General features: G+C 45.9%; 2 protein-coding genes across 2 annotated transcripts in view; both read left to right on the top strand.

Annotated features, from left to right (window-relative positions):
* Positions 1-5785: 5785 nt before the first annotated feature.
* LOC127226712 (olfactory receptor 6B2) lies at positions 5786-6724 on the top strand. The gene has a single exon (XM_051190815.1). It carries the CDS (start codon positions 5786-5788, stop codon positions 6722-6724), a length of 939 nt encoding a protein of 312 aa, XP_051046772.1.
* Positions 6725-13329: 6605 nt separating this feature from the next.
* Positions 13330-22566, top strand: part of Ndufa10 (NADH:ubiquinone oxidoreductase subunit A10) — a 35607-nt gene continuing 26370 nt past the window's right edge. Inside the window, exons 1-4 of the mRNA XM_051190810.1 lie at positions 13330-13486; positions 15976-16144; positions 16888-17103; positions 19956-20042. Of these exons, the coding sequence (XP_051046767.1) occupies positions 13412-13486; positions 15976-16144; positions 16888-17103; positions 19956-20042 (547 nt within the window). The 5' untranslated portion in view covers positions 13330-13411. The remainder of the gene's footprint in view (positions 13487-15975; positions 16145-16887; positions 17104-19955; positions 20043-22566) is intronic.

Below are 22566 nucleotides of genomic sequence, written 5' to 3'. Positions count from 1 at the left end.
TTCAGCTTCTTCAGTTGACTGGTATCTTCATTTTATAATCACCAATGCCGAGAATGCAGCTTCACATAAATAAGTAGTACTAAAGTATACTTAGCACCATTCCACAAATTGTTGGAAATTCTTGGTCTCAAGACAAAAATCAATTAAACACTTTCTCATGAAACTCAAATTGGTGACCCAAACAGCAATTTTATAAATTAAACAGCCTAACACAGTGCAATAGAAAGATAACCCTAATTTGATTCTTCTATGCTGAGGAATAGCAGTAGCAATACATTCCTTGAAAGTCTTGTGTTCCATAACTGAAGCATTACACACCAAAAAGAGCAGGGAAGTGTGCCCCCACAGTAAAAACACAGCAGTTCATAACACACGGTGGACTGGAGTCTGAGCTTGGTGTGTCAGGCAGAGCTCTCTGCAGAGAAGTGTGCCCCCACGTAAAAACACGGCAGTTCATAACACACGGTGGACTGGAGTCTGAGCTTGGTGTGTCAGGCAGAGCTCTCTGCAGAGAAGTGTGCCCCCACGTAAAAACACGGCAGTTCATAACACACGGTGGACTGGAGTCTGAGCTTGGTGTGTCAGGCAGAGCTCTCTGCAGAGAAGTGTGCCCCCACGTAAAAACACGGCAGTTCATAACACACGGTGGACTGGAGTCTGAGCTTGGTTGTCAGGCAGAGCTCTCTGGTGTCATGTGGCGTGTGGGCATAGATGGCATTCACGTTGTGTTCAGAAGGAAGGCTGCAATGAGGCTGCGTGATGCAACCCAGACCAGAGCTGTCAGCCACTCTGTGTTCATTGTTCCTTTAACTTGTGGTTAATTCTTTGCCGTACATGTTCAGTAGCCATTTAGTATTGCTAAGTCTTTCATAATCTCCATGTTTAGTTGCAGAAATTTATCTAATAGAGAACTTAGCTGAGAATGGGATAATTCTACATGATAATGGTTCAGCCACTGGAAAACAGTGTTATAGTTAGAGAGTAGAGCAGCCAGATGCCCAGGCATGTGGGAAGAAAGGTCACAGGCTCCATGGGTTAAAGGATAGGGGCAGCCCTCTCCACAGGCCCTCATCCAGCTCATTACTGGTGTGGGCATCTTCATCAGCTGCAGGGGGTAATTGGGCCCAGGAGACACTGGGCTCCAGCTAAAAAGCCATAACTGTTCCTTCCCTCATTTGAGGAGCCCATGTCTTTAGAATCTGTCTGAGGCTCATCTGGTCACTGTGGCCAGCCTGGGAGTCACCTGCCAGGAAGAGGCCCCTTCTTGTTCCCAAAGTCTGTCCAAGTGAGGCTTCCACAGCCCCAGGTAGGATGAATGCTTCTCAAGCCTCAATGCTTTTAGAGTATGTTGTATAATGTGCATCATAGAAGAGCTGGGTGTGCAATGTGACCGAACTTCATCATGCCTGTCCACATTGAGGCTGGGGCAGGATTTGCCTCCACAGACACAGCACCCAGCATGAAGGCTCACTGTACTGAATCAAAGGGTCTTGCATTTGTAAGTGCCGTGCTGAGTGGTCATCTTTGGGTACTGTAATGAGTGTGTATTGATTGACACTGTGTGAGCATGCATCTGTGAGTACTGTGCTGAGTGTGTATGAATGGGTAGTGTGCTTGGTCTGATGTATACATGTTCAGGATTTCTGTGTGAAGTGTATGTTGATGAGTCCTGTATTGAGTAAGCATTGGTGGATGTTCTGTTGACTAAGCATTGATGGGTGCTGTGTTGAGTACAGACTGTGAGAATCATGCTGAGTACGGAACTGTGAGAATCATGCTGAGTGCATATTTGGAGGTTGATGCTGCATGCATAGATTGGGGTACTGTGCTATGTCCTCCCATCTAGCAGTACACAGTCTTAGTCAGCATCCTCTGGCACTGAGCACATCAGAACACATCTGCTCCCCACCATGGCTTGGTCCTTGTCCACTGGTTCTCCCAGGTAGGATGGCAGCCTCTGAGTTCAAGACTGCAGGCTGACAGGGGGCAAGACCCTCTCACAGACTTCCAGGGCACCTCCAGTCTGCAGGAGCCTCCTTTCCTCTCTTTGTTTCTTACATGTTCTTGACTTTGAACTCTGTCCACACAAGGGCAACTGTCTGAGGCACCTGGCAGACCTGGCTCATGATGAGAGAACCTCTGGATCCTTATTTAGAACCTGTTTGCCCCTCCAGTCTCCATAAAGACCTGAAACCCAGCATGAAAACTTATTCTCAGACAGTGGGGACCTCAGATCAGTTGGGACATGGGATTCAATAAGTGACAGTCATACAAAGTGTGTTCAGTTGTGAGCAAGCATCTGCCCCCCACACACATCCTGATAGCATGCTCTATTACCCAAACCAATAGCCTTGAGGGGACTGAACAGAAGGTCCATGGTCTGTCAGCCTAAAATGATTTCAAATAGAAAGTCTGTTTGCAAGAACACATAGCCATGGCCAAGGTACAGATGAAGAGGGGCATGCAGATCTAAGGGGCTCAATTGGCAGATCAAGATTCTATCCAGTCCACAGTCCATCATTAATTAGCTCATTCACAGTAATCAGGAGCCATTTCCCAATGATAAGCACAACCTGTGGGGCTTGAACTGTTCTGGAGACAATCCCAGGCGAAGGTAGTAAAATGCCAATGGCTCCTCTAGGACCATCAAAAGCCATTTGTGACCACTCAGCCAGGAAAGGACACAATCTGGCTCTGGATGGTGTCCAGCACCAGATGTTCAGATTGCAATGGTAGGTCCATTACTGACTTAACTTAAAGAGGTCTGGGCTGGATGACACACTGGAGGAAATTGTAAGTGCTGCTGAAGTCCATGCTGTAAGTGCTGCTGAAGTCCATTATTGTACACTAGTGTTTTGATGGCATGAAACTTCTATGTAACCTTGGGATATCACACAGTTGTGGCAAGTTTATGTTTTCTTACAAGAAACCTATCCTGGTGCAGAAACCCCCATCTCTAGTGCAAACCTGCCCTAGTCCATGTCTTTTCTAGATGTTTCTTTTTTCATCCCAGAACCTTACAGGCTTACTGAGCCAAAACTTAGAGACACCCACCCAACAGATACTCACAGCACACCTGCCCAAGTAGAGATGCTCCTAGACAAGGGCAACCACAGGACCCTCTCTACACTTCCAATCATGGCAATGTCCTCCATATGCTAAAGAACTCAGCTCACCTAAGTCTCTTCTCCTCCCTCTGCCTGGATCCAAGGGACTGCCAGAGGACCAGAGCCTATGGCTTCAAACAGCAGATATTTATTATTTCAAAGTTTGGGGGAACCAGACTTTCAAAATCAAAATGTGGCAGGGTTGTTCTCTCACCTGACCTCTTGGGAGAATCCCCCTGTCTCTTCTTGTGTCTGGTGGCTTGAGGGATCCTCAGGCCTACAGATGCATGGTTTCAACATCTGCTTGGCTTTTCACGTGACTATCTCTTCCTAGATGTCTATTCTTTGCTGTCTTTCAGAAAGTCATTGCCATTGGATTTAAGGTCTACCAAAAAGGAGGTCAGTAATTAGTGAAATATGAGTAGAAGACCCCTTTTATACTGAAGGTCCAAAGCCCCCTGACTGGGGCTCCAATGGCACAACCTTCCCAGGAGATACTGTCCCTTCCCAGCAAACATGTAACCCCTGGTGTTAGCTGGACACCTAAGTATTTATTTTACGTGATGTTTCCTTCTTTTGCAAACCAGAATTCTAGGGCTAGAAATCCAGGTCCATCATGCTTCAGACTTACATTCCCCATAGGCTGCAAGCCTGTAGCTGGCCAGCCATTAGCATAGTATCAGCAGCCTGAGCAAGCATGTGTCCACAGATCTAGTCTACCTTCAGATTTGGTGTCCACCTCATCTACAGCGCTGCAGCATGGCTGGGCAGACAGGTAAGCCTTACCATGAGTTACCAGGGGTCATTCATGGACAACTAAACAGGAGAGGCTCAAGCTGAGCAAGTACAGCTATCAATGGGTGGTAGAGGAGAAAGCAGGAGAGCCGACGACTCAGTCACTGTCCCAGAGGCCTGCAGACACAACGGGAGAGGAAAGCTGCCGGCCTGCAGCTAAGGGGATGCAAGTACAGTACTGTTGAGTGGCTCTATGATCAGCCCCACACAGTCTGCTACACAAGAGCTGGCATGTGTCTTAGGTGTTTATGAGAAATAGGTCTGGGCCTGTTTGGTGCCATTCTGTTACCTGCAAGAACTATCTGTGGCTGTGGGGGCCTGTCCTATGCCCGTACCCATCCTCCCGAATGAACAGTGACCTTGAGACTTGTTCATCCGTGGTTGTGAGCTGGTGGATGTTGGCTGCTCTATAACCCCATGCCCAGGATCCCTAGTTGGAGGGGCCATGGCTCCTGACATCACTCTTCATGTCAGTTTTCCAGGGTCCTGAGCAGCCTCTGAAGCCTTTAGTTTGAGGTCAGCATAGTTGCCTAATATCCAGACCTGATATCCAAAGCTTTCTGTCTGAGCTGAAGGAACTTGGAGGCTTACACCATGTGCATTCATGTGACCACCTCTATGCTCTGTGTCCACCCTAAGTAAGGCCTGCTCTGGAAACCTCATCCAAGTCTATCAATGCTTCTGAGACCTGGGTTTATTCCATGTTCCCAGGAGTGGAAGAGCTTCTGCAAGCGGCAACATTCAGCCCTGGATTCCTTTGTTTCTCTTTGTTATCGGAGCTGCAATGGATCAGCATTTGTCTCATGGGTCTCTCAGCTTTCTATTCCCACAACTCCATCCTGCCCTGTCTTCACCTCCACCCAATGTTTCTGGTCAACCACGAGGGATGCTATACTGTCCCCCTTTCCAATCTCTACTCTGTGTACCTCAGAACTGTAGTTGTGACCCTAGAGGGTATTGTTCTTTATCTTCTAGGAGACTCTCTTCCCATTAAATGCTTCTAGGACCTTTCTTTGACCTCCTTTGGCCTCAGTTTTTTTTTATGTTCAAATTAAGTTGACTTCCCACCCTTATATTCAAATAAAGCCAGCTGCCTAGTGACTACTCTAGTCTGTAGCTAGGAAAAGTAGTGGTGTCATTATCAACATGTGGAAGGTCGGTGTGTGTGAGCAGATGTCAATTCTTCCGTGTATGTATGGGGGTGGGTGGGGTGGAGCTGGGCACAGGGAGCCCTGGAGATCTCACTGAGTCATAGCAGCAGCCTAGCCATTACACTCACACCTCCAGCAAGGCAGGAGCATAATCCCCCTCTATGCTTCCAGACCAAGGAGCAAGGCCCTGTCTATAGTCATCCCTACAGGATAGCACACACAGTCCTGTCTATCCTGTCTTTCTTCGTGGTATATGTTTGCGATAAAAGCAGGGCAGAGCACATACCAGCTTTGGCACCTCTGATTTAAGGGAAAATATGTACAAAATAAGCATTATTGTTCTTGTGGTGATTGAAGAGGGGGGTGGATGGTGATGGTAGCTGGAGAAACCAACACTCGACCTTCCTAGAATATAGAACCAAAACCAGCAGCACAGCAAAAATCCCATTCTGAACCACCCGATACTCTCCCTATGGGCCACATAGGCTTCCTACATCTTAAACATCTATCCCTTTTGCATGTTCCCTCTTCATCATGCCCCAAACACAAGTGCACAGGACTTCCCAGTGTGAGTCCCGGCAGGAGAATGAATTCCTTTCCCTGCTGCTCACAGGAACCAGGGGTGCTGCCCGTCTTCCACCTGAGGCGAGGCGACTGGCTGCTCCCTCTCCTCCCCTCAGCTGACACTTGGTGCCTCCCTTTGACCTGCTGATCTTTTGCAGGTGCAGAAGGATGAGGGGGGAGAACATCACCAAGGTCAGCACGTTCATCCTGCTGGGCTTCCCCACAGCCCCCAGGCTGCAGTATCTGCTCTTCATCCTCTTCCTGCTCGCCTACCTCTTTGTGCTGATGGAGAACCTGGCCATCATCCTCACTGTCTGGAGCAGCGCCTCTCTCCACAGGCCCATGTATTACTTCCTGGGCTCCTTGTCTTTCCTAGAGATCTGGTATGTGTCAGACATCATCCCCAAGATGCTGGACGGTTTCCTCCTGCAAAGGAAACGCATCTCTTTTGCTGGTTGCATGACCCAGCTCTACTTTTTTAGCTCCCTGGTGTGCACGGAGTGTGTGCTCCTGGCTTCCATGGCCTATGACCGCTATGTGGCCATCTGCCATCCCCTGCGCTACCAAGTCATCATGACCACGGGGCTGTGTGTCCAGCTCGTGGCCTTCTCTTTTGCTAGTGGATTCACTATCTCTATGATCAAGGTCTACTTTATCTCCAGTGCCACCTTCTGTGGCTCCAATGTCTTGAACCACTTCTTCTGTGACATCTCCCCCATCCTCAAGCTGGCCTGCACCGACTTCTCTACTGCAGAGCTGGTGGACTTCATCCTGGCCTTCATCATTCTGGTGTTCCCTCTCGTGGCCACCATTCTGTCCTATGGACACATCACCCTGGCTGTGCTCCGGATCCCTTCGGCCACAGGACGGTGGAGGGCCTTCTCCACCTGTGCCTCCCACCTCACTGTGGTCACCTTCTTCTACATGGCCATGATCTTCATGTATGTGAGGCCCCAGGCCATTGATAGCCGGAGCTCCAACAAGCTCATCTCTGCTGTGTACACTGTCCTCACACCCATGATGAATCCTCTGATCTACTGTCTGAGGAACACTGAATTTAAGGATGCTGTGAGAAGGACCCTAGGATTTGGTACTACTCCTCAGTAGACATTAAGTATTCTCAATTCAAGTAAAACCTCCTATCACCTAATTATATGTATTCTTTTCCATGAAATTTAACACTGTAAAACTACCTACAGTAATGAGGCTTCACTGACTATGTTTTCTGAGTGTGGAGTCCGGGAACTCTCTCCTATGTAGATCAGGCACTAGAGTCAAGTCCTAGTCACCCTGTCTGCCTCAAGATAACCACTATGGTGGTTTCTAATGCCAGAATACCCTGGTGTGTTGAGTTTCATTAACCTGATCATGAAGCATTTACACTTCCATGTTCTGCTTTGGCTCAGCTGCACGTGTCCAGGTGTCTCCCTCTCTTTGCATGTCATGATGGTTCATGCACTGTTGCTTGGTAATGTTCCCACGTGTATCAGCATGTAGTCTAGTCTTGTGTTTTCTTATTGGCTGACAGTATTATGAATACTGTCTAGGGTGTGCAATGCTGCTATATACAATCCAGAGTATTTTTTATTGCTATCCATGCAGTTTAGTGAGCTATACAGAGGTGTAACTAGGCTAGACATAGGCACACACAGGCTGTATGTTTCTATCACTGCTGCAACACAAAATATGTGTATGGCCAGGTTTAGTTGAAACTGTTTTTGAAACTTTGTGTACTATTTTTACTCCCATTAGCAGTATAGGAGAATCCCCGAGGTTCCAAACCATGGCCAACATATAGTGTTGTTCATGTTTCAATTCAGCCTTTTTTTCTGGACTCCAAAGGTATCTCACTGTGACTTAAATCTGTGTTTTCCAAGTGCACATAGTGTTCTGCAGGTACTAACTTGAGTTTCTCACTGTCCATTTGGATATGACATTCTTAGTGAGCTGTCCACATCTTTTGCCCATTTTCATATTGGTCTCTTTCCTTACAGGGCTTCTTATATCGTCGGGATCTGAGCTCCCTGTCAGATCTGAGCCCTTGGGTGCAAAATCTTCCAGTTTATTATATGCTCTGTCCTCATGGGTCTTACAATGAGAAGTTTTTCATTTTCATGACTAGTGTGTACAATTCCCCTTACAGAGATTTTACATATAAGAAATGTTTCCTTCCCCTACGTTCATGAAAACATTCTCCAGTGACAATCTAGAAGCTTTGTTTTTTACATGTTTAAATATTTAATTCATCTGAAACTGAAACCACTTTCCATAAGGACCTGAAATTGGTCTAGCCCTCACCCATTATTTGAGAGGTCATACTCTTCCCTAGGTAGTGTCACCATCTAATAAAACAAATCATTGAAAATATGGATCCTTGTGCTTTAGACTCCAGCCTGCTCTTTTGTCTACCTGGTTTTGGGAGCCAGGCCCACTTAAGACTTTCTGAGGCTGCGATGAAAGGACAAAAGGAACATTAGTTCTGTGTCCTTATACAGGATTGGACTTCACAAAGATGCTCTGCAGCTCAATCCAGTACCTTGAAGGAGTCAAGGCTGTCAACTCTTCTCCCCGGGGCTATGTTTATCAGTCCTAAAGCAGTTGTGTCTGAAGGATCATGTGCTCTCTTACCAACATGATTTAGCTCTCTCTTGATCTTGCCCACATCTTCCCCTGAAAATAGTATATAAGATGCCATGTTTCTAAATAAACTTGCTTAGCATAAGTCATCAGCTTATGCAAGATCCCAGCTTTTATTTTATCTATCATCTACTTCCTTCCCAGCCACAATTTTCTGTCATTGAAGAAGGACCTGGTCCAGCATGTCCTCCATTCATGTGCTTCTAGTCAATGTCATCTTGGTCTCTCTTGGGTCTTCCTGGAAGGAGTTACACATCTTAGAATCTGATTGTCAGTGTCAACAAAAGAAAAGCTTGCAAGATTTTACTTGTGGGATTATGTTGAATCTGCAGATTAATTTGGAGACAATGTTATATCACAGTTTTGAGATTTTAATAAGAAAATAATGAGCACCTGTCTTCTGTTACAATTTCAACTTCTTGACACTACCTTGTAACTTTGGTTAGCAATTCTCTCCAGCACTTGAATTTCTAAAAATTACAACACAAAAAAGTATCTCTTAATTTTAACTTGTAAAATTCTGTTACTTTATTATACTGCACACAATGTAATTTCAAAGTTTCTTTTAGAGACAATGGTAGATTTAAATAATGTTGCAAAGAAATAAACCAGGAAGTCCCATGTGTCCCTTACCTGCTCTTCCTGTTAGTGTCATCTTGCATGACTAAGGTACAGTTTGTTGACAAGACATTAACTATGGCACACCCATGGTACAGATCCATGTGTCATATAATATGCACACTTGTGATGACTGTGGACAAAGTGTAGTCAGAGGGCAGAGCATTTTCATCACCAGAAGACATCTGATGTTGATGACCTGCAGTCACAGGCTTCCTACGCGTGTGTGTGTGTTTTAAGGTTAGTGAAGGTCATTTGCCTCCCCCATGACTAGCCAATCACTCTCACACCATCAGCCACGGAACTGTGCTTGCACCATTGCAGAAAGAGCTGAGATTATTTGTGGAAGGTCTCTGTTTCATTGGTTCTTGTCCTAGGAAACCAAAGCCCCCATAACCACTGCACGTTCTTGATTTATAGCAACATGTAGTAAAGCCCAACAGTGGGACAGTACTTCATCTGACTTTATTCTTCTTTTTCAATTCATTGTGGCTAATCTAGCACCTTTACATTTGTGTAATGTTATAAAGTTTGTCTCTACCTATTAAAATGTCCTTGTGGAGGTTTTAGTGGGAACTCCATTAAACCTACAGATCAGTTTGGGGAAAAAAAAACCCAACATTGTGTATTTCTTCCTATCTGTGATATATATTATAAGCCTCTCCATTTTTTATGGCCTTCTTTGATTTCTGGCATCAGTGTTTTATATGTTGCAGCCTACAGATATGTCATATTTAAAACTTAAGTATTACAGTTTAATTAGACCAAGAATAAATTCAATTCCATCTGCTATTCAGCTCTGGCATGTATACTGTTAGTGTATAGAATACTGTTGTTCTATGTGGGTTTTATTTTTTATTTATTTTTTATTTATTTATTTATTTATTTATTTATTTATTTATTTATTGTATTGCACAACCCAGCTGAACCTACTCATTGATTCGAGAAGCTTTTCTGTCACCTCCTTTGGATTTTCTGAGTAAAAATACTACTGTCTACAGAGAGTTTATTTCTATCTTTCCTCTTTGTATTCCATTTATATCTTTTGTAATAACATGAGTTGGGGGCTTGTTTTGTTGAATAAGTGTGGGGAAAGCAGAAAGCTTTGCTTTTTATTCAAAAGGCAAATTTCATTCTTTCTCTACTTGATGTTTGCTTTAGGGCTTTGTGAGCACGTTTTCTAAAGATGAGGCAGTTGCCCTACAGTCTTTGATGGAGCAGACATGTTCTTCTATTATAAATGAATACTTAGTTTTGTCCAATGCGTGTCCTTTATCAGGCACTCTGATCACATATATTTTTTTGTTGTGCTTTACACTAGTGTATATTTATACATCAGATGGCTTTGCATCCTTTGACTATATCACATTTGCTCATGGTGTGCTCCTCATTTTATATGTCGCTGGATTCATTTTGCTAATGTTTTCTTGAGGATTTTCCTGTGTATATTCATAAAAGATATTGATCTATGAAGGTCTTACATTTTTGGGCTGTCTTTGACAGTTATGGCATCATAACACGTGAACATTCTCTTCTGTTTTCTGCGGGAGACTGCACTTGTTTATATTTTTAAATGTTAAGAAATTATTCAGCAAAACATACATGTTTAGGAATTTCATTTTTGGTTAAGCGATTTTTAAATTTAAAAAATTCATTTTCTTCCATCTAGAACTACTAAGGCTGTCAACTGATATATCTATATAAAGGTTTAGGCATATCTTTATCATTTTAATGACCTAAAAAGATTACATAGACTTACACAAGCTATTTCCAGGCACGCATGAAATGTTCTTTGAGCATTTCCCCCCACCTCACTACCCTTTCTGAGCTTCCTACATCATTCCTTTTGTTGCCCAGTTTCCCTTCTACTTTTATGCCATCAGTACATGCGTGATTTTATCTAGCCATAAACCTGGGGCCTGCAAACAGGAGAAAAAAAAATGAGAATTTGGTCTATCTGACTTAATTTGCTTAACATGATATTCTCCAGTTGCATTCTTTCCCCCCAAAATAACATAATTTCAAGATTCTTTATGGCTGAAAATTTTTCATTAATATCTAGAATGTTCCCTTCATTCCTCTGATGCTGGGCACGGGCTGGCTCTGTAACTTAGCCACTGTGAGCAGTGTTGTAATAAACACTGAGGCACAAGTATTTTTGTGGTATGTTGACTTGAATTTTGGGGTAAGCACCTAGGTATGGCATAAGTTTGGCCATATGGTAGCTCTATTTCCAATTTTTTTTGAAGAATCTCCATACAGCTTAGCTTACTATATACATTGTTACCAGCAATGTATGCATAAAAATTCCTTTTTTGTGCACATCCTTACCAGAATTTATGGTTATTCATTTTCTTTATGGCTGTCATTCTGAGTTGGGTGATTATCTTTTTCATATGTTTATTGGCCACGGGTGTTTCATTTCAGAATTATATGCTCATCTCATAGGCCTATTTACTTGGCTGGGCTGTTTGGTGTTTGGTGAATTCTTTGTCTATTACACACATCAATCCAATGGCAGATATGTAGCAAGCAAAGACTGTTTCCATTTTGTAGGCTATCACTTCTCTTAATTGTTTCTCTTGCAGTACAAGATTTTAGTTTCATGAAATCACTGATTTCTGTTTGTTTCCTCTGCTTTTCTTCCAGCTTCCAATGGATACCTTGTATACATATTTTTAATGAATTTCATCTTTATTCACTTATGTTTTGGAGGTTATCATTGTTGCAGTATGATAAGCAGTAAGTCTCTGAGTTACAGTATGCAGACAAACTTACAACAACCTGCTGTGGGGCTGGTCCACTACTCTGATCACTGGACCAAACATTACTTTCATTTAGGTTTCTCTAGCCCCTCCCCCATTTTCTAAATGTCATTATTCTGAGTAGTTCCTGCACACACAGAAGCACTATATTAATGATATTACAGTTTTGTTTCAACCACCAAATGTGATTTTAAAAACTCATTCATCAGGGAATAAATTATAAAGTTTCCATTCTCCATTCTCTGACTTTCTGCTGGAGTCTGCAACCTTCTGCTGTCATTTGGAAATCTTCCCTCACCCAACTATTCTAAAGAAAAGTCTTTCAGGGGATGAGAGGGTTATTCTCCTCTGAATGGCTGTGGCGTTCCTCCAATGCTTCAGGAGGGCATCAAGAAATCCTCTGGTCACAAGCATCCAGGGAAAATAAAATGGATGCAAATACTTCCCAGGCCATTTTGTTGAGGCCTATGTTATCTTGACAACAAGTCAGAACAACAACAACAAAAAAATCCTGATTAAAAATTATAAACCGTTATCCTCCATAAGCAAGTGAAGGACTCTTTTTAAAAGTTCAAGTACAACTCATTATTTTAAGAATGGCATATATAATCAAATGGGGGGAGGGAGCCAAGGATTCAAAGCTCATTGAATAGTCAATATTTAAAAATATCCCAGTTAACTCAGAATAAAAACTGGCAGGAAACTCAGAGCAGATGACTGACTCCAGCTTAATTACAGTAGCACCATTAAGACCTACAAGTTAATGAGATACACTGTTTTTCATTATGCCATCAACAGAAGTTGCCAAACACTGAAGCCGTATCTTAGGAAGTAAGGCCTTGAGGGTGAGCTGGGGACTGACACCTAGCAAACTGGAGAGGATGTCAGCAAATGGGATGCTCAGGATGCAAGAGGAACGTGGAGAGGGTTCCCACTCCTATTCTCAATATACTGGGAAGAGCACTGGGCTTTCTAGAAATGGGGAAGTGCAGGGGAGGTTCTGTGTCACCTACACGGAGGTGGTCCACGCCCAGGTGGGACTCCCTATAGTTTTGGGGATCCTCCCCCTAACAGCAGACTCTTCTTCCTTAGCCTGGGAGGGTTTTGTAGCTGAAACATTTCCAGGAGGCAGATGTGGAAGTGAGGCAGGGAGCTCTGCCCTGGAGACCACAGTGATTCAAGACCTGAGGCCACCTCAGCTCTCAGCACTGCAAGAGCTCAGAACCGAGTCGTGCCCGGGTCTGGGCCACCAGGGAGCCCAGGCGGGTGGCAGCTCCTCCCCTCTGAACCAGGCAGGGAGGGTGACGGAGAACCCAGGAAGTGGGTCTTCTCAGAGGTGGGGCGTCGAGCCGGGTTCTCACCACAGAATCTTGGCTCCACCCCACGGACAGCGTAGAGGACCGGGAGCGAGGGGTCACACCCCTCCAGCCATCTAGGAGAACCTCAGCTCAGAGCTGGCAGCCTCCGTGCAATCCGCAAGGCTCTTGAGGGTCTTCTCGCCCTTCGCCACACACGTAGTTCTACTGTCTAGGGTCCAGCAGCGTGACTCGCCAAAAGGAGCTAACCCCGTCGCCAGGGCGCCACTCTAGGTTTAAGCTCCGTCTCTTCCCTCAACCCCTGCGCAGTGCCCTGACTTTCTCGGGAAGAGTTTTCCTTCCCCTACAGGCGCCGCGGACACCTCGGCTGTGACGTCACGGCAGCGCGCCGCAAACAGACTAGGACCCCGTCGCGCTCGCGTCCCTCTGGTCCTTGAGCCGGCGGGGACGGCGGAGCTATGGCCTTGAGGCTGCTGAGACTTGTTCCAGCGTCGGCTTCCGCGCGCGGCCTCGCGGCCGGAGTCCAGCGCGTGGTGAGCGGCGGGTGACTAGTCTTGCTCGGGTCTCGGCCTGTCGGCTCCGTGCCCCGACGCCCCGGGAGTGCTGGTCAGACCCTGGAGCCGCGAGCTCCCGAGGCCCCCAGCCAGCCACAGCTCCGGGTGCAGCGCCGCAGCGGGACTCGCTCTCCCGGCTGCACTTGGGGAATCCGGATGTCCGAGCCCTGGTGCCTGGGCCCGCTTGCTCATCCGTTCAGTGATTGGCGAAGCTGTTTTGTCGAGCGCCCTGTAGACGCTGGGGTGACCTGATGTGCAGCAGTAACAGACATATTTGGGGTAGATTGGGGAGGGAAGATTAGGACTTCCTGTGGTGCATGCAGAATAGTGGGTGATACTGGGTGCCGAGGAGGCCGTGGCTGGAAACAGGACACGATTTTATGACGGCATCTTAATTTCTTTGCTTTCTAATAGTTAGAACTACAGAGGTGTAAATCTGTGCTAAGTGTTTTTATTCCGAACAGAAGAATGGTGTGTGTGTGTGTGTGTGTGTGTGTGTGTGTGTGTGTGTGTGTGTGTAAGAGAGGGGGGTTATTGATGAAAGAGAGGAATGTGGGCCCGAGAGAGAAATGGGGAGTGCCGTAAGTGTGAGCTGGGTCAGCACTGTCATCTTACTCCCCATCGGGACCACACTAACCCACCAGAGCACAGAGAACATTCACTATGCACTTTTGCTTTGACCTTGACTTAAAGGCTACATCCATTTCCTTGTCCCTTCATCACTCCCTTCCTTTAATGAGGTTGTCTCATACATTTGTATTGGAGGTTCAGTCGCATTCTGTGTTCCATCCTAAGTTTTGCATGCACTGAGTTCATACCTCATGCTGTGTAGACCTGTGGTTTTGCACAGTGGACAATGACGTAGCTCTCTGCCTTCACAGTACCACACAGAATAGTTCACAGCCCTAACAAAAATCCATTGTGCTCAGTATTCATTTATTTTCCACCCCCTAAACTGACAGCCACTGCTCTTCTGATGACTTCTGTCATTTTGTCTATTCTAGACTCATATAATCAGTCACATATTATATTGCCTGTCACACTGTTTTCTGCGTTTACATTTACTTTTACAGTGGGTCTGGACAGATAGCTCAGTGGTTAAAAGTATCCTTTGCTCTTCTAACATACACACACTCTCAATAATAAATCTTATGGTGCACACCTTTAATTCCAGCATGAGATGGCAGATCTATAAAATCTAAGGCAGCCTGATCTAAACAGGAAGTTCCAAGCCATCCAGGTCATTTTGAGACTCTTGTCTCAAAATGAAAACCCAAAAATAGCAAGAAAGAAAAAGATTTGGTCATGTCTTTATGGCTTGTTTAGTCATTCCTTTTTATTGATTTGTAATGCTCCTTAGTTTGGATATGTTATCACTTAGCTATTCACCTATTGAAGACCATCTTGGAAGTTTCCTGTTTAAGGCAATGGGGGGGGGGCTGCTTCATTAACTATGCAGCCAAATTTCTCATGGGAATATGTTTCCTATCAATTGGATGATGTGGTTGCTGGGTCATTAGTGGGACAGTAGTTTTATGTCCATCTGTCTTCCAGTGACTGTCCCATTTGCACTACTCATCAGTGCAGACCATCCTGCCACACACTACCTTACTGGCCTTGGTGCTGGCAGGCATTTGTGTTTGTGGGCATCCTGTGAGCACACACAGTGCATCTCCTGGTTCTCATGGGAGCATCTTAGGCACTTACTTGTCATCCACATCATCTCTGTGAGATCAGTTTTAAAATTTGCTGCCCTTTCAGTTCCCCCCACTGGTCTCCGCTTGCTCATCTTTTTATTTGTATGTTTGGGGATAGTGGATTATTTTAGCTTCAGTTTGGTGAATAGACGGGGAGGTGGCTGATGAGGATTCCTCTTGCCTTATGGATGAGAGATATGAGAACGACCTAAGCATCGGCGCAGCAGGAGAGGGGGGTGGTGCTTTTTCTACAGAGCCTGGGAGTTTGTCTTCTGTGTGTGATTGTGGAGTTGAAGGAAGACAAAGGTCATGCTTATATTTGTTCTGCTGTTTATTGGATCATGGACAGTTCCCACTGTAAAGGGTATCATACTTAGGGGTTAGAATATGGAAACTCTACTTTGGTTTAAGTCCTCTAGCTTTTTCATGCTTAAATGTGCACTCAGTGGTGGGGTAACTAGGTAACAGGCTTAAGACAGAAGCCTAGATCAGAGAGGTGCTTTTATTCTGACAGGTTCCCCTCACCTCTGCCATTTGTCCATCCATCTGTCCATCTATTCATCCATCTACCCAGTTTTCATCAACCTAGCAAGCATCCTTATTTCAGGCCCTGTCCTGAGACCTAGGGAGGTATGCAGTCAACTCTCAGAGAGCTTGCTCTAAGAAAGAAGGGAGTCAGCTCATCAAACAAGAGGAGCCTCCTCGAATTCTACCTAGTAGTTGCCAGTGCCTGCAGTAACCAGAGTAGTGATGTGATCTTGTGTATTTCAGAGACAAATTCATACCAGTGTGCAAAGCCAGATGAAATATGGAGCTTTGGCCTTCATTCTTGGTGACAAGACAACCAAAAAGCTGAATGAATACAGCCGAGTGATAACAGTAGACGGGAATATATGCTGTGGGAAAAACAAGCTCGCAAAGGAGATCGCAGAGAAACTAGGTATGGGCATCATGCAGAATGGCCCTGACTTGACAGGCATGTGGCTGCTTATCCCACCTAGAATTTGCTTGACTGTTGACCATGTAAATTTAGGCCGAAGGTAGGTCTTTAACAGTTTTTAGTTGCTTATTTAAGTTATGCTTATAATCTCCAGTGCATGAGAGGCTGAGGCAGGAAGACTGCCATGGAATCCAGGCAAACTTGGGCTATATAGTGAGTACTAGGCTATGCAAAGCTTCATACGAAGGTTCTATCTCAAAAAGACTAAATGGGGTGGGGGTAATCATTGAAATTAGTAAATTTAAAAATCCATGGAGTTAGCAGTTGGAAATGGACTTTGCTGGGAGTGCAGCAGAGCACCTGCCTGAGCTGCGTTGCCAGAGGAGCTGTCACTGTTTGCTTTCACGTGGGATGATGGGGAGATAGGCTGACCTGCTCCAGTTCTCGGTGCTGCTTACCTGCTTTTTGGTAGCGTTGGGCGGCAGCAGTGGGGTGAGGGTTGGAAGGACTGCCATGTGCTCTCGGTTGCAGGAAATGGTGATGCGTGCTCTTTAGCCGTTGTCCACGGCACCTCGTGTGCTTCTTGAGCACATGAAAAAGTGTGAGCATGACGGTGACGTCCCATGGGTTCTGATGGCCAGTCCTGGCAATAGCGTTCACATTTCCTTTATGTTTTTGTTGAACCACATACTTACAGTCGTAGAGTGGTCAGCCTATGCTTCATCTGGGTGTTCTCTCCTTAGGCATGAAGCACTTTCCAGAAGCAGGCATACAGTACTCCAGCAGCACCACGGGTGATGGGAGGCCCCTCCACACGGAATTTAGTGGCAGCTGTAGCCTAGAGAGATTTTATGATAATCCCAAAAGCAATGATGGCAACAGCTACCGCCTGCAGTCCTGGCTGTATGCCAGCCGCCTCCTCCAGTACTCGGACGCCCTGGAACACCTGTTGAGCACAGGTACTGCTGTGTCCTTGGTCGGGGTGGTGGGCATTCTCTTTCTTGATCCCGTTCTGAGTAGAGGGTTTCTGAAAAGGTAAGTAAGATCATAATTCCTTGAAATCCTTGCTGATTCCAGCTCACAACAGCACAGCCTTATCATTGCTGCCCACAGGAGGGAGATCTGCAGCTTGTAGAAGTTATGTCACTGCTGTAAGCATAAACATGATGGAGGACAGAGCATGCAGGTGACTGAGAGGATGTGAAGTCACACCCATCAGGATGAACTGTGTGTCCAATGCAGACATGAATGACAACCAGTGGGTTTTCTGGAGGGACAGTGGCCAGGCTGGAAGTTGCCACAGAATAAAAATTAAACCTTGAGAAGATGACAGGGGTTGGGGGGGGGGAGCATGCAGGGTCTCAGGGGCCCCTGCAGTTAGGAAGAGTGTGTCCTTAGATGCTACCCAAGCTGAGAATATTTGGGCAAGCAAAGTTTAGAGTGGGAAGCTGGCAGCAAGGACCTGAGGGGAGAGCAGGTGACAGAACAGGGGTATATGTAAGTGAGGCCAGGGTACAGCCCCTTCCCTAGTGAAGGGATATTCTTTAACCCAGAATATCCTGGAAACATACTGTGCATGCGCCAGGCACTGTAGTCACAGTGGCACATTGTATGTGTGGGGGCTGGGGTGGGGAAAGGGTGTGGCCAGTATTTAAGGCTGTGTCTACTCCTTACAGCAGTGGCTGCCCTGTGGTTGACGAATGGACTGTGTGGGAGAGGGGTGACTGGTGTTTAAGGCTGTGTCTACTGTGTATGGCAGTGGCTGCCCATGCTTGATAGGCGATTGTGTGGGAACGACTGGGTGGTCCTTATTTAAGGCCATGTCTGCTTCCCGTGGCAGAGGCTTCTCTGGGGTTGATGCTGGGATTAGAAACAAGTTCAGCTGGCCCTGGGAAGTTGGATCATTGATTCTGATTCTGAGCTGTGAGAACAAGCATGTATTTTCAGCAAGGCCTTAAGATAGCTAATAGAGCTGCTTCACAAATTTACATTCGGGGCCCACTGCCTTCCTGAACACATAGTGCGTTTCCACGGCCCCTGGGTCATGCTGAAGTTGTCACAGAGGTGTCTGGTTTTTATTCCCCAATTTTATTAGTGATTATTTCCCTTCTGGGAATGGAAGTTCTGGTCTTGATTAGTATTACTCCTAGGAACTTAAGTGGTCTGGAGTCTTCTTCATGGGTTCTCTACAAGGACCTACCTCAGGGAAATCCAAGCATTCATTTTCTTTTAGAAGCACATTCTAGCCTATTTTCTAACTACTTGTTTCTTAAATTAAAAAGAAACATTTTATTTACATGTTTAGTAAATAGTGATTTGTTTCCTTTATGCTGTGTTTAGTTACTAAATAGTTTGTGAATAAGTATCTGCTGTGTGCTAGGCTTGTTCCGAAGCCAGGGATACAGCAGGAAGGAGGGCTTACATTGTAATAGGAGCATAGAGCCTAGGTGCAGGACAGGAGTGAATTGGTGGTGAGTGCTCTGGGGAAGCTGGTCCTAGGTGAAGTTGCATAACAAGCAGCTTCTCAAACACCCTGAACAAGGCATTTTCTCTCTGTGGTGAATGGAGTCAGGGCCCATTCTTCCAGAAGGGAAGGTTCTGCCTAGCCCCAGCAAGATGGACGGCAGGGACTTTCGTCTTGAGTATCTTGAGTGACTGTATCACAGTGAGTGAAGCTGGCAGTGATGACAGTAAAGGTGAGGGTGGCCAGCTTGGAGTATTGGACCTGGAAGTCTTTACACTGAAGGAGAGAGGAGGCCATTAGGAGATTTGAGCACAACTTTATCAAGCCCAGTTTGCAAGTGTCCTGCTGCTGGGAAAGAAGAGTTAAGATATCTTTGGGAGAGGCTGTCTTCTGTGAGCTTCCTGTTCACCTTCTCAGTGCATGTAACGGGAGCCATCACCTTTGGCTGCCTCAGCACCATTGCCTCAAAAGACTGGAATGTCCCTGAGTGGCTGCCCATCTCTCAGATCATGCTAAAAGATGTAAAAGACACTGGACCTAGGGAAAGACATGATCTGAGATTACATGTGTAGTCTAGAAAGTGTGTTTGATTGGAGTGTTAAGCAGGTCAACAAAAAGTAATGCTCTGAACCAGGCTGCTGTTTGGAACATGATTGCTCTGAGGCTGTAGCTGAAGCTACTGTTGAAAGAGAACAAAATAGCTCTCTTTAATGATGGAGATGATCTCAGGAGAAACAGGAATGCTACTTTGACCCTATAATACAGCTTTGTATCAAATGCTAGAATTCCACGTCTTGTGACAAGATCAGAACATGAATTTGTCCCATTTCCAGACACATGAGATAACAAAGAGTTATTAAATTACCCTGAACTTGGAACATTTTTATATTTAATTCTTTATAATTAGAAAAAAATTGTATATATGTATGTATGTGCGTGTGTGTGTATATATATATATGTATATATATATATACAGGTACATACATACATACATACATATTTGAGAGAATTTGAGGATGGTTGTGATGAGTAAGACATGAAGTGCATGGAGTGTAGGAGGAGTTGACCTGAGATGGGAGAGGTCACAGTAAGGCTGAAGTAGCTGGTTTAGAACCCACATGCCTCTTCTGTCACAGGTGACGGAAGAGACAGTGTTGCCCAAACCAAAAAAGCACTGTGGTGTTAAAGGTGTTTTCCACTTATAAATAATGTAGTCTTTGAATGTATTTGGTAAGAACTGGAACTGTAAGTGACTGGGTTTTTCTTTTCCATTTTTAAAATGAAATTTCTACTTAGCAGCAGTTTCTGTCCATTTGGTTTACTTTTATTCTTTACCTGTTTCAACAGGACAAGGTGTGGTCTTGGAGCGCTCCATCTACAGTGACTTTGTCTTCCTGGAGGCAATGTACAACCAGGGCTACATCCGAAAGGAGTGTGAGTTGTATAGTGTGCCCTGGTGTAGCGCCCCCTGGTGTGCTTGTGCCTCTGCTGATGGGGCACCTCCATGGAGGCTGAGGGAGGGGATTTTGTTTATTATGTACCATATTCCCCAGGGGAGAGGGAACTCAGGAAGCTCCCATTGTCCTGTTCATCCCAAATAGTATCTTTTGTCCCTTCACTTACCCTAGAAGCAGAGTGGCATCCTTGGTGCTCAGGAAAACTCTGGTATGCCACAGCTCCCCTAGACACCCTTGACCCTCAGGTCAGCCCTACAGCTTCACTAGTTTTCCCCGACCTGTACAGCTAGCTAAACTCTCTAGTTCTAGTGTGTAAGTTTTATGAAATTGGGCCATTTTATTTTCCCCTCTGTGTGTCCCTATATAGTTGCCCCTCCAGCAAATTGGTGAGCCTATTTTGGAAGCATTGGCATTGGTTGGTCATTGACAGATGACGAAGGTTAAAGGCTGGTTAAAGTAGCTGGCCGGGAACCCCGGGGAGGTTGGTGTATCTGTAAGGAGTTTGGGCCGTGCTGTGCTTGACTGGGTCACTTTCAGTGTCAGGTTCTTGCCTGTGTTCTTGATGGCTGCTCCAGTGGGTCGTGAAGTCTGACCGTCAGTCTGCGAGTAGTCAGTCAGGGAAACTGAGGCAAGCAAAGGGATGGTTGTAATGTGAGACCGTGGCTCTGGCTCTGCTGTATCCTGGTGGCTAGAGGCCGTCCATCTGTGTGTGGAACAGGAAGAGTGAGCAAGGCCTGCCCTGTACATGCCAAGCAGCAGTTGAGGTTGACCAACAGGTATTTCCGGGGACCACTGTGTGCACAGCTCTGCCTGGATGCTCAGAGATACCAGGCAAGGCATTTGGTACCCTCGGGGCAAGGACATTCAGCCAGCAGAAGGGATGAGTGGCAGCACAGAGTCCCTGAGCACCCTCAGCTTTGGTCCAGCGTGCTGTGGGAAGAGCACGCCCGGGACCTGACTGATGTGTGCCAGGGATGGGAGTCATTGCCAGGGACAGCCCCTGTGGTGATTGGCCTTCCGGGAGGGAGAGAGGACAGGTACCTTGTCAGCAGCAGGGTAGGGGTAAGGTGGGGACTGTCCTGTGGTGTTGGAGTGGCAGTACATGACAGGGAATGCATGCACAAGGACTGGCCTTTTAGGGTAGGGCGCTTGGATATCTTCTGGAACCCTGAGGGAGTACTGAGCATTTTAAGTGTGAGAAGGAAGATGTAGTTAGATGGTCACAGAAGACCAGTTCTAGAATGAAGAGGAGTCTGTAGGCTGCAAGGTGCATTTCTGTTTGGGTATCTTGGGTGGGGGATTCTCTGAAATGGGCTCAGGATATACCTAAAGGCAGAACCATGCTGCTGAGGCCTGAGGAATAGAGGCCAGCGGGCCTGTTTTGACTTGGTAGTGCTCATGCGTGACAGCAGAGTGGTGGCCAGGTCTGGGATGCAGGGACTGAGGAGGTAGGAACCCAAGGATAAAGCTCCATGGCTATGTGTGCATAGACATAGCTGAGGGGTGTGTGGGGCTTGGCCATGCCACATGGGCTGTAGCAGGTGACCATTGGATTTTACATGTATAAGGGTGGTGACTATCGCCAGTCAGATTAGTACCAGGATAGGGAGAAGCGATTGACTAAAGTCAGTGGCATCCAGTGAGGGAAAGGAGGCCTAAGGAATGGGATGTCGAAACAAATAAACAGGCAAATGCAGATGGAACAGAGGAAGCAAGGTAGTATATTACCTTAGCAGAGGGCAAGGCTGGTACATTGCAAGCCTAGCGAACAGGGCAAGGCCTGGTCGTCTCTTTAGGCTTATGTGGGTGTGGTCAGGGCAGTCTGTGCAAGTGCCCTTCAGCCATAGACATGCCGCCTCCATCACACATTTTCTGTTCCTGTATGGTCCTCCTCGGTCTTGGTCACAGACCAGTCCAAAGAAAGCCTTTGACACAATGACCCGGAGGGTCTCTGGGATGTTCTATGAAGTGATGTAAGCGTCTCTCTGTGGGCCTTAGTGTGAGCACCCACTTGTCTTTCGGGAAGATGTTACCATACAAACAGTGCTTTCTCAGCACTGCACAGAGGTGCCCTGTTGGGTGCTGGTGTGGATAGAATGTGTGTAGCTGCTGGGTTGTAGTTCTTTTGAATAACAAGCCCTTCATTCACCAGGACTGTTTGACGTCTGTGTGTCCTGTGCCAAGGGTGAGGTGACTGCTCCAGTTTCAGGGCTCCCAGCTTACTTTGGTGTGCATGTGTGGGTAGTTAGGCATAGTACGGTCACTCAGAAATATTCTGAACCCAGGGAAGTGTAGCTTATGTTTTCAGTTGAATTATTTGAGAAATACCTTTTGAACTCCCTGTAGAGCAGACTCTTACTGTGTTCCATAAAGACACAGATAAATACACAACAGGTGTACCATGCATCCCAGCTCAAGAAACGTAAGGAGAATACTTGGTTTGCTTCCAGCTTGCCCAGGAAGTGAGGTAGACATACTCGGTCTGTCCTGGGTACAGCGGT

Source organism: Phodopus roborovskii, unplaced genomic scaffold, assembly GCF_943737965.1.
Source record: "Phodopus roborovskii unplaced genomic scaffold, PHOROB, whole genome shotgun sequence".
NCBI classification, from domain to species: domain Eukaryota; kingdom Metazoa; phylum Chordata; class Mammalia; order Rodentia; family Cricetidae; genus Phodopus; species Phodopus roborovskii.
Note: the sequence above shows the minus strand (reverse complement) of the source record. Positions and strands in the feature narration are given on the sequence as shown.

What these genes read in the sequence shown, in the direction of transcription:
- LOC127226712 (XM_051190815.1), top strand. Translation starts at nt 5,786, where the DNA reads ATGAGGGGGGAGAACATCACCAAGGTCAGCACGTTCATCCTGCTGGGC.